Genomic DNA, 12,727 nt, shown 5'->3' on the forward strand with positions numbered 1-12,727 from the left:
TAAAATAAAGAGAACAATACATTGAATCAAAGATCTCTTTTGGTATAGCTCAATGAAAAATTTAAGTGTTTTTCATCCATACAGGACACTGTTTACATAAATGAGGAAACAAAGATTGTCATCAGTGACTATGTTACATCCAATGGGGTACTGCATTTTATTGATAAGGTTTTAATACCTTATGATTTAAAGAACAAAAGTGGAGCACTACAGACCTCGGTATGTGATATAAGAAAGATAATGTTTCTAAAATTAATTTTTTTATGTATTTTTTATGTCTTTTTGGTGAAAAATCATAACTATACCAAATGTTGTAGGAATATTTTGAACAGTCTTTCATTTGTCTTCCAAAACCTTTCAGTAGGCTTGCATAAACCATTTATCTCCTGACACCAGTCATTGTAGCAATAGCTTTACCACCCTGTAGCCAGTATCTCAGAAGCTAAGTAAGGATGTGTTTGGTCAGTATTGGGGATACTGCTGTTGGAGGTATCATCCTGAAAAATGCCAAGTAGCATTCACTTTTTTCTCTGTGTCCTGTCCCTGGGACACAACCAATAAAAGGTTCTTCAGATAAGATGCCCTGTCTTTAAGATGAAGTTCTGGCTACACGGTCATTAAAGTTCCCTGGGTATCTTTGCAAAAGAGTACGGATGTTATCTCCATCTTATGCACAATTTAGTCTACCTAAAATTCTTCACTTAACTGGTGAAGCAGCTTCTGACTTCTCCCCATTTTCCACATGATCTGCTATATAGTGGGGTAGCTGGTGCAGAATGGCTGCTAATTGTCACCCAGGTGGGGCTGCACTTCTTAGAATTTCCTACTGTAAATAAAGTACTTTGGGTTTCTTTGAGATGAAACACGCTACACAACTTTATAGTTTATAGCATTTAGAGTTATTATAGGGTTAAGCTTTCCATGACAACATTAACACTATTGCACCAATGAAATGCATTAATCTTACAAAAAGTACTGACCAAATAAATGGAGCTATGTTTTAAAGGAGCTATCTGGCTTTTCATTTCAGATGAATCTTACTGCTACAGCAGAAGCTCATGGGTACTCCATATTCAGCAAACTACTTCAGGTATTTAAGAAGTTTTGTTAATCCTTTATTATCTCATATCTATATTGATATATCAGTATTGAATAATTAATATTAATATATTAATATGATATTAATAGCTCTGACCATTGTTGTGAGTTAAATGCTTTGACCATACAGCTGTCTCATACGCCTGACTAAATAACTTGCTCTTCATTGATAATATAATGGTCCCCCTTATTCTGGTTTCCAGTGAAGCTGCAATGGGTATCAGCCCTCAGACCAAGCTCCTCTGTGTCCTCTTTTACTTTTCCAATGTCTATTCATTTGAAAGTTTAAACTGTTTTTAGTTTTTATATTTTAAATGTCATGAAGTATGGTTGTTAGTTTGTTGACTCATGCTTTGACAAAATTTGTGAAGATCTCCAATATGCATACTGTTGCATATGAGAGTAAATACACAAAACATTCCACCAACAGAATGATTTAATTAATCCTGATTTTGTTATGGGCATCTTTATTTAACCCACTATATTATTCAAATTTAAAAGTTATTATACATAAAAGAACAACAAATGCCTAGCAAGGGAATATACACAAGTCTTACAGACCTTCTCATTTCATATAGCAAGTTTCTTGGGTAAGCAGAAGAACTAGATACTACCTACAGCTACAAGTTACAGCTTTCAGGATACCGTAACCAGGAGACTGTTCCACTCGCGTCTCTGTTCCTTCTTGCATTGACCTACGGGGTGTCTACAACCTCATTCGCATCCGTGAGGGTCATGAGTGGAAGACAGCCTTCATTACTACACTTGGTCATTATGAATATCAGGTCATGCCCTTTGGCCTGGTTAATGCTCCTGCGGTATTCCAGGGCTTTATGAATGACATTTTTAGGGACATCGTTCAGAAGTATGTTCTGGTTTACCTTGATGATATTTTAATTTTTTCTCGCAACATGGATGATCATGTCCTTCACGTCCGCTAAGTTCTCACACGACTCATCAATAACCACCTCTATGCCAAGTTGGAGAAGTGTACTTTCCATACTTCCAGGATCCACTTTCTAGGATATATAATCTCCTCTCTGGGTGTTGAGATGGACCCTGCTAAGGTCTCTGCTGTCCTGGACTGGCCCACACCCAAGAACCTGAAACAAGTGCAGCGTTTCCTAGGCTTTGCCAACTATTACCGCCGTTTCATCCGAAACTTGTAGCACCCATCACCTCCCTTACTTGTAAAGGCCCTGGACAGGAAAGCTGGACCCCAGAGGCAGATTTCTTCGTCTCAAGCAGAACTTCTCCTCAGCCCCAGTTCTCCATCATCCTGATCCCCTTCCTTTTGTGCTTGAGTTCGATGCCTCCGCTCTTGGTGTTGGTGCCATTTTTTCTCAACGCCATGTTCAGAAGGGCACGCGCCTTCTTTTCAAGACGCCTATCCCCTGCCAAGATGAATTATGATGTTGGGAACAGGGAACTCTTGGCCATTAAGCTTGCCCTGGAGGAGTGGAGACACTGGCTGGAGGGGGCCCTCCATCCCTTTACTATCCTCACTGACCACAAGAACTTGGCCTACCTGCAATCTGCTAAACGCCTCAACTCCCGCTTGGCTAGGTGGTCCCTGTTCTTCTCCAGGTTCCATTTTTTCATTACCTATACTCCAGGCTCCAAGAATGTCAAAGCTGATGCCCTTTCCCGCCTTTACGACCCCACGGACTCCGAATACCCTCCAGTGCCCATCGTGTCTCCTGACAGGTTTCTCGCAGCTGTGCATTGGGACATCGAAGACAAGGTGAGACGGGCTCTCTGAAACCTCACAGTTCCTCCCCAGTGCCCCCCGGACCTGTTCCAGTTCCTGATTCAGTGCGCTCCGCAGTTCTTCAATGGGGCAATGACTCCCGCTTCGCTGCTTACTCTGGCACCCGTCGTTCCATCGAATTCATCTCCAAGGACTTCTGGTGGCCTTCCCTAAAGTCTGATGTAACAGAATACGTGCGAGCATGCCCCACCTGTGCTAGGAGCAAGACCCCTCGGCAGAAGAGGGCTGGTCTCTTACAACCTCTTTCCATCCCTTCATGGCCTTGGTCTCATCTCTCGATCGACTTTCTGACGGATCTCCCAAAAAGCCACGGTAAAACGACGATCGTGGTGGTCATCGACCATTTCCCTAAAGCTGCGCATTTTGTTCCTCTTCCAGCCCTCCCATCAGCCCGAGAGATGGCAGACCTTTTTGTCCAGCATATTTTCTGCCTCCATGGCATTCCGAAGGATATTGTTTCTGACAGGGGTCCGCAGTTCATATCAAGATTTTGGAAGGCTTTCTGCCATACCTTAGGGGCATCCTCCTCCCTCACTTCTGGTTACCACCCCGAAGCCAATGGTCAGGCGGAGAGGATTAACCAGGACCTGCTGACTTACCTCAGGTCCTACGTCTCCACTGCCCATGATAACTGGGCTTCCCTTCTCCCCTGGGCTGAATATGCCCACAATTCTCTATATACCTCCTCCACTGACATGTCTCCGTTCCTCTGTTCACTGGGCTATCAACCCTCGCTCTTCCCCGACACTATTCCCGATGCCGATGTCCCTGCTGTTCTGGCATATTTTTCTCCCCTCCCAGAACTCTGGAAGAAGGCCAGGACTGTACTGCTTAAGACCTCTCGGAGACAGAAGACTTCTGCTGATAGACGCCCCTTTCCCCGTCTACGTCAAGGCCAATTAGTCTGGTTGTCATCCAAGAACATTCCACTCCAGCAACCTTCCCGCAAGTTGGGCCCTCGCTTCATTGGGCCTTTCAGAGTACTATCCCGTGTTACCTCTGTTTCTTACCGCCTCATCCTCCTCCCCACCCTCAGGATTCACCCCACCTTCCATGTATCCCTCCTGAAGCCTTACCACAGATCCCTACTTTTTGTTCGTCAACCTCGCCCGCCTCCCCCCCGACTAATGGACGGATCTCCCACCTATACTGTGAATAAGATCTTGGACGCCCAATGGCGTAGAGGTTTCCGCCAGTTTTTGATTGACTGGGAGGGTTATGGTCCAGAGGAACGTTCCTGGGTTTCTGAAGCGGACATACTGGATCAAAATCTAATTCGAGACTTCCTTCGCACCCATCCCACTCCGGCTACCGGGTCGTCAGGAGCCGACTCTGGGGGGGGGTACTGTTACGCACCCTATAACAAACGCTAACGCCGCAAGTAACACGCCAATCACCTTTCTCTCCCGTCCCTATTTTAGTTCTCCTTTTTCCTCTTTTCCCCGGTCACTATTGCGGATTCTCCTCGAGCTCCCTAGTGCGCGTTTTTCTCTTGATTTTCACCGGCTCTGATCTCCTTACTTGCTTCTCATTTCTGATTTCGCCTACTGTTTTGGATTGTAGCTTTCTCGTTGTTCTTCCGTGTTCCGACCTACTCACCTGCTTCCTGGTTTTGACTTCGCCTAGTGTTTTGGATTGTTGCTTCGTCCCTGACTCTCCATGTTCAGACCGTCTTTCCGGCTTCCTGGTTTTCCTTTTGCATGGCGATTTCGGCTTTGTGTCTTTTTCACTCTCCTGAGTCCTGCACAGGATCCACTGACCAGATCAGCCCCATTCTAACAGACTTCAAGTTTTCCTTGAAGTCAAGGTTTCAAATTTCCCTGTACTGTGCTGGAAGGAGTATTTAAGGCTTGTTTGGTCCTCTTGTACAGCCACATAAAGGACTTGGCTTTGAGCTGTGAGTCTGTCAGACTTACTGTATATGTTGGCTGTCTGGGCCACACTGCCATGCCAAGGCCAACCCTCTAACCTGACACTTGATTATCTCAAGTCAGCCTATAACACATTCTTCAAATAAGCAGATTAGTTGAATAATATATTCTTGTTTATAGCGATTCTAACCATCCAGAAATATCCACAAATGTCACAAAATAAAATCTGTTTTTTTTTCTTTGCTGCAAGGTAAGCAAGCTAAGGCAGATGGCAGCAATCTTAGACTTTCTCTAATGATCATTTACAGTTCTGGAGCTCTTCTTTATGATCTTGTTCTGTAGAGTCAGTTTGACTGCAAGACACCTATAGATAAGGTGCTGTTTTATTTATATGCTGTTTTTATTTAATTATATGCTGTTATGTTACCATTTATCAGCTCTGATCTGCCCATTTATTGTATCAAAATGTTAACCCTTTTGAAGTATTTAGTATGTTGTTGCAAGTTGAAGCATTTTTAAATCTCTAAACTGCATTGCATTTTCTGCTAGGATGCTGAATTGCTGGGTATGGTGCAAAATGCTCTGCATCAGCCTTTCACAATGCTCTGGCCAACAGATGAGGTTTTCAATGGTCTTCCTGAGGAAAGGAAAAAATGGCTCTACAGTGAAGATCACAGGGACAAACTAGCAGCATATATCAAAGTGCACATGATCAGGGATGCAAAAGTAAGTGTGTGGAGGATGATAAACTTTATCAGTTTGTTACGGCCCAGAAAATGGAAATTTAACTAGCATTAGATGTTCATTTGTTGTTACTGTGATAGTTAATTTTGTAAAATTCATAAACTGTAACTGGTAACTTCTGAGTCCAGACACAAATTCATTGGGGAATGGGGTGCAGGGATTTAAAAAAATCAGTCCTAATGTGACATTTAGCCTTTAACTGTATCCGTCAATTGGTCAAGATCAGAAATTGAATGCTTAAACAAGTCGCAATCTTTACAGTAATAACAATCCTGCAGTCACTGTACAGAAAGTACCCTGCATTCAACTCTACATGTCTTCAGGGCAGTTTTTTAGGTCAGAACCAAATACACCACATTGTTGTTAGGCTTTAGCAGTGGAGTTGTACGCTTCATTAATTGATACTGTTGTAACAGAAAGAATAAGGTTCTGGATCCTGAGATGAAGTAAAACAGATGAGTTTATTGCATGCAAGGAACAATAAAGCCGAAGTCTTGTTTCCCGCAAGAAACAACAAAACCGAAGTATTGTTCGATGTGCCAGTACAAACTTTTAGGTTATATAGTCCTTGCTTGCTGCTTCAGACGTCATTCGGTGTTATGGTAAGGGGAGGGGGTCATGGTATTTGGCCAGTTAAAAGACCCTGGCCAAATGGTCCGTTTAAGATTACGCCCCCAGGGGGTTCCTAGCTCGCATCTGGAATCCTTATCAGTTAACCCCCTTTCCTGCCATAAACCCCTGTTGCTTAGAAGTCTAATTTTCAGGCAGAACTGACTTAAGTTAACCCTTTTTACATCTTGTCTCTTACTTCAATACTCTATTATGCCTTGTTGGAAATACTGATGAAAATGATTAACAGACTTTTGCCAGATACAGAAGTTAAAATCTCCCATGATGAAATTAGGAGTGTCGGGCGATTTTCCCTACCACCATAATTGTATTGGCTTTAGGATGAATGTACTGTAGACCACAGGTACAAAATTGTGAGGAAACGCTCTAGAAAGGTAAAATGGATGCAGTGAGACTGATAAGCGTTTGTGAGACTCGCAAACCCTTTCTCTTATGACCACTGTGTTGCACCAGCATTTGTTGATGTACAAACAGACATCTCTGCCATGTGCCTTACTGGTCTCACAGGTATCTCGGTCCTGGCACACAGGTGCTCCAAAGTCATCAACTTTCATATCAGTATCTGAATTCTGCTCTTTTAGCGATGTATGTTCTCCCTGTATTTGCTTGGGTTTCCTCCCACACTCCAAAATTAATTGGCTTCTGGGAAAACTGGCTCTGGTAGTCATGTTTGTGTCTCTGTATGCCCCCAAACGTACAAATGGGACACCATAGAAAAGGTCTGAATACTTTTAAAGGGTCCACATATCTAAAGATGAGGCATTCTGTATCTCTTAACAGTATAAATGCTAAAGGTTTTAAGATTAGATTTAAAGACTTTTCTATAAATAGAAGCTCACAAATAAGTTTTAAATTGTAAAATAAATGGTCTGTTTTCGAGGTGTGTGAATCAGAGGCGCAGCCAGGATCTGATTTTTGGGTGGACCTGTGCAAAAGTGGGTGCCCCGGGCTCTTACTAACTGTCCTGCCAGCATAGTGGCACCCCTCCAATTTACAATCCAATCCTCGAGCGCTATAATCAAACATCAGAATTAGCAGAGCCTTATACATTATACAGTATATACATACTGTCTCTCTCTTACACACACACAGGAGCTCATTTTCACTTGTTGCTTGCTTTTAGATTGTTCAGTAGTTTTACGAGTTACTCTGAAATTAATATTTTATTGCAAAACACAATGAACACAACGCAAAATGCAAGATTCAAAATCCGTCCGAAATATTGTATTTAAAATACCATGAAGAGTTTACCTTGCCTTTAAATATTCAGCGGACTTTGCATAACATACCAGAAGAACTATGGGTTTAAGAGGTTGGTGTAAATTCCTCGCCCCAAGGGTAATATCGAGTAAGGCAAAAACAAACTGCAAAGGTATTAATACATTAAGTTCTGAAGATCTTGTTTGATCCTTCATGATGCTTTTAAACTTGTATGAAACCCACGAAATTAGTATTGTAACGCTTACGGCCGACAAGCACTGTGTGTAAGAGCCGGCGTACCAGAGCGGGTGACGTCACCGCCCTTCCCTGTGATAGCAGGACTACAGCTACTGGGCTGTAGAGAAATCTCTCTTTAGCTCACGGGGCTAGGTCGCTGCAGAGAGACGCGGAAGTCCCGGGTTCGAGCCTCCAGTCGGGATGGGGCCGACCAGATGCGGCAAGGGCGCCCGCTTGAGCCCCCATTGCGTTACATTGGTGTCAGAAGCGGGATGGGATAGCCCTTCGCCGGGGACGGCGATTTAAGCGGGGGAGAGTGTAACGCTTACGGCCGACAAGCACTGTGTGTAAGAGCCGGCGTACCAGAGCGGGTGACGTCACCGCCCTTCCCTGTGATAGCAGGACCACAGCTACTGGGCTGTGGAGAGATCTCTCTTTAGCTCACAGGGCTAGGTCGCTGCAGAGAGACGCGGAAGTCCCGGGTTCGAGCCTCCAGTCGGGATGGGGCCGACCAGATGCGGCAAGGGCGCCCGCTTGAGCCCCCGTTGCGTTACAGTATTCTATTTTTGATGCCAAAAGACACCTCATTTGGAAATTCGTGACTTACTTCCCACAAGACTTGACACTTAATTGGTATAGTCGCATTACAGTGCTAACCAATTCATCGTAGCTTTCATTGCAAGAATGATCTGCTAAAAGCGTCAAATACATATTTTGGATGTATTTTAGCTCTGTAAACGTCGTTCACTTAAAAATACTGCAGGGCGTTTAGAGGCGATATGAATAGTTATCTGTAAAATGCACACTCGCATCTATCCGTCAATACTATCTTAATGTTATTTATGCATTCCAAAATATGTAATTTGATTACAGGAAAAATTTTAAAACCTCTTCTTGCTTAACTCCTACAGGTCGAGCATGTATCGAGCTGCTACAAGCAAACGCGCGCACTGCCCCTTGCGTTCCAGAAACACTTGTATTCGGGAAGCAAAACTGTGCTCCTTAAAACCCAAGACGCCTGTAACATCTCATGTTGAAAAACAAAAAGATACACGAGGCAAAAGCAAATCACATACAATGAAAACAAATCAAACAAGAAACATTAAAAAGCAGATCATGTAGCGCCATCAAGGAAAACAAATCTTAAATAACTTTGGACTGATTAGGTAGGCCCCTGATGTGAAGTAACTAGAACTTCACTACAGAACTTAAGTACTCGTGTTCGGCGAGGACGGACACAGTGACTCAGACTTCGTGGAGTGAACACCAGCGCTTTATTTATTTCGGTACATCCAGCCAGCCTGCAGTCCCGCGCACGGCAGCAGGGAGAGAGAGGAAACACACAGAGGTCTATTCGGGTAGTTACACAGGTATAGGGTGTGAATTGGGTACAAGCAAAACAGGGGTGCGAAACCAGGGAACTATTTACGAATCCTCCCGTTAGACAGTGGGTCAGCTTTCCTAGTTCCCGCCCTGACCACTACTACTCTCGTCCTGCCCCTCGCCGTGTACCCCAGCCGGGCGCTCTTCGGCCGTAGCGCCGGGCGAATGCGCTACAGTACATTTTTCAAGATCTGTACTTTACTTAAGTGTTGTTTTTTTTACTTTGACTTTTACTTAAGTACGATGGTTAAGAAAAAATGTACTGCACTACATTTCCCAAAAGCATCTCGTTTCTTGTTACCTTTGGTATACTGACGTATTTTTTAAAAAAAAAAAACATAACCATTCAGAAAGCACACCAATACCCGGGAATTAAGTGGTCCAGGTGTAACGTCGTTAATGTGTACCGTAAAACATTGATGTTAAGTGGGAATTATTTCCCAAAAGAAATAATGGGTAGGATTAATAGGGACTGGGAGGACGTAAATATTCCTTTGAGGCTCATGTGCAACATATTTGTAAGAATCAAAGTATTCCTACATTAATAATAAGGACCAGGACATGACAACGGAATGTCACATTTACATTCACATTTTCGAGAATAAACAGAACGCTCTAATGACTAGTTAACTTGAGCGCGTAAATGTAGTTAAACCTTATTTGAAATGTTTTAGAAATGCTCGGAATTTTAAAAATTACCATGGTGTATCACGTACAAAAATTACATGTAATGCACGGGATGGTAAAAGCAATATTAAAATACTTGAATGTTTACGTACATTATAAATTATTTCATTATTCTGCTAAAGTATTACATTGAATTAAATATTGTAAATTTGATTAATAGGGAAATCCTATACAGTTTAGAGTAAAATTAGTTCAGTTTATCCAACAACGTAGTCTGTGTTTCTTGACTGCTCTGTGAATTTTGTGAGGAAGCTTTGTGTTTAGGGGACGTAAAGTCGGAGCACAGAGAAATGCAAGCATTACATATACATCTTAAACACATATAGTAAGAATACATAGCTTTTATCCAATACATAGCAATGATATTAGTAGAAATGTACCGTTTTGTATGGTGCGTTTACATTCAAGTTGGGGAATTAATGTCCACAGACCGTAATATATACCCCTGTTTATTATCAGTGCGAGTGATGAAAGTCAGCCTTCATTAACTCACTAGCAAATTTAAAGAAACATGGAGGTATTTGCCATTTGTTCTTTAGCTAAAAGGTTCAATTTAAACAGCTAGCCAACACGATTAGGGTGGTAGAGACGGTCCCAATTTCATTATGGGAGATTTTAACCTCTGTACCTCGAAAAAGTCTGTTAATCATTTTCATCACTATGTACAGTAGAACGAGGCATAACAGAGCATCAGTTAATGAAGCATAATTGTAAAAGGTTGGGAAAAGTAGTAAAAATAAGTAAGTAAATAATAAAGTAATGGTAACATCAGAAAGAATGGCTACGTTTTACTTTCTAAAACTTGAGTACTGATAAGAGAAGATACTTTTGTTAACTTGAGTAATTTTCTTGAACAAGATACATTTTCGGCCAAATTGATTTTTTTTTATTCCATGATTGTTTCTTTATGAAAGGGTCTTTCTCTCATGTGGAATAGCAGCAATTAATGAATACTTGATTATATAAGATTCTTATGTAGTCAAAGTTGTATCTCCCAATGAAGGCTTATACAGTATATGCCCCAATATTAATTGAAATAAAAAATAATTTAGAACAGAGAAAATGTGTGTCCAGTTAATCTTTTCTACCTTTTAGTGAACTCCACCTCAACGATTTATTTTTGTTTTGCTAAAAACAAAAGACCATTAAACAAAGAACAGCTAAACATTGCAGCTCTATACAGTATTTGACCTTGACAATCGTAAGACAGGAGATATTTAACATTTAAAGAAATATATTCAATTGCAATGTACATATTACATAATTAAGCTTTGTAAATGAATGTTTTAGTAGTGATTGCTACCAATATTAGTGTTATTTATTCTACCTTTTAAGAGTTGTGAACACATTATAACACTTGAATAGATATTTAAATTAATTATTCATTTGTATGATTCAATTAGTTATTTTGTGTATATTTATAACAGACTAATTCTCTGTTAGTTTAATTTAGAAATCTTAATCTTAATAGAATGCCTTTATCACACCAATATATTTTAGGCAAATATAAGATCTGTGTTGATCCTGATACAGTATGTGTACAGTATGTCATGATAAAGACCATTTCATTCCAAAACATTGACAATGTTTAAATTATTGTGGAGCATAGAGTGTTTGTAGAGTGTAAAGTATTGTGGAGACATCCAACTTTTGAAATTGTTTTTGATTCTCATTGGACAGAACTTCATTAACTTCAGGTGTACATTCATTTTTTCTGTTTTTGAGGATGCTCACACAAAATAAAAGAAAAACCTAATGTCAGTTTCCTTTCCCTTTTTACTTTTTACAGCTTTTGGCTGTGAATTTACCTCATCAGCAGAGTCTCAGAACTATGTATGGGTCGTCGATCTCATTTAGTTGTGACAAGAATTTGTATGTAAGTACATATTATTATTGTCTTTTTTATTTGCTTTACCACCCCACCCCCCTTGAAAAGCACTGTGGTATCAAGTGCATATGTTCACTCTTCAAAGAGGTGCCACCCATAGTGGGGGTGGGAGGTGATTTCTTAAACTGCTTTGTTTTTTATGTTCTGTCTTTGAACAAAATTGATACTTCTAATGAATCACAGAAGTAATGAATCACAGAAGTGCGCATATGTTCATTAAGGGGGTGGTAATTAAGAGGTGTCATTTCCATACTGTATATAAGCAAGTCTATTTCTTCTGCAGGATTACAGATTGGTGCACTTTTATTCATCTTGGTGAAGTTATATGACAGTATAAACATAAAAGAGAACTATTCTTTTCAACAGCTTTTATGACATACATACAAAGGTCTTTGTATCAAGTTTCAGGTCTTTTTTTAAATAATCGTTGATTTTGTTTTAGGGAGATGTTTTGGTTGATGATGGGAATGCTAAAATTATTGAACGACACATCATGTTTGATGTTGGAATCGCTCATGGGATTGATCAGCTCCTGGAACCTCCGAATTTGGGCGCTCGTTGTGACAATTTTACTGAAACAAAGTCTTATGTGAGTCCTTATCTCTCAAGTCTTTTGAGGAGTGGAATGAACTGTCACATTTTGTAACGAAATCTCTGTTGCTGTTTTTACAACAATATTAAAAGCACTTTTTTATAACCCAGAATATTGACCTTTGCAAAAGGTGCCTGTTGTTTGATAGTGCTTTTAGTACAGTATATTTATTTTATATTTGCATTGATGTTGTTGTTGCTCTTCTTTATTCTTGTCACTTTCAATTTCAAGGTAGAAGGCTTTTATAGTCCTTTTTATTTTCTCTCCCGAGGTTACAGTACTTTAAATATTTTCCTTTTTTGGTCTTAACTTCGGGATGATCCTTTTGTGATAAGTGCTGTTCAAACATATAGATTGATTAACTGATTAATCCAGATGCAAATAGGGTTTGGTTTTTGGTAAGATAAACCAACATTGACTAAAGACTTATTTTCTCTTTTCAGGGACGTTGTGGCAGCTGCCTTTATCCCCCATCCTGTTATTACGGAACGGTACCAACTGTAAGTATAACACAATTTGCTTAATCATCTTTTTATTTTTTATTGAGCTGTTTGATGGAGTAGTGGTTAGCATTGCAGCGGTGGAGCCTTGGATTCAGTTCTGGACCTGCGGTGTTATCTGCATGG

General features: G+C 40.7%; 1 protein-coding gene across 1 annotated transcript in view; it reads left to right on the forward strand.

The window, feature by feature from the left end:
- Positions 1-12,727, forward strand: part of stab1 (stabilin 1) — a 77,493-nt gene that overhangs the window by 46,704 nt on the left and 18,062 nt on the right. Inside the window, exons 49-54 of the mRNA XM_015347182.2 lie at positions 85-219; positions 1,031-1,090; positions 5,290-5,466; positions 11,411-11,497; positions 11,952-12,098; positions 12,545-12,601. Of these exons, the coding sequence (XP_015202668.2) occupies positions 85-219; positions 1,031-1,090; positions 5,290-5,466; positions 11,411-11,497; positions 11,952-12,098; positions 12,545-12,601 (663 nt within the window). The remainder of the gene's footprint in view (positions 1-84; positions 220-1,030; positions 1,091-5,289; positions 5,467-11,410; positions 11,498-11,951; positions 12,099-12,544; positions 12,602-12,727) is intronic.

The sequence above is a fragment of the Lepisosteus oculatus genome, chromosome 4, assembly GCF_040954835.1.
Source record: "Lepisosteus oculatus isolate fLepOcu1 chromosome 4, fLepOcu1.hap2, whole genome shotgun sequence".
Classification (NCBI taxonomy): Eukaryota; Metazoa; Chordata; class Actinopteri; order Semionotiformes; family Lepisosteidae; genus Lepisosteus; species Lepisosteus oculatus.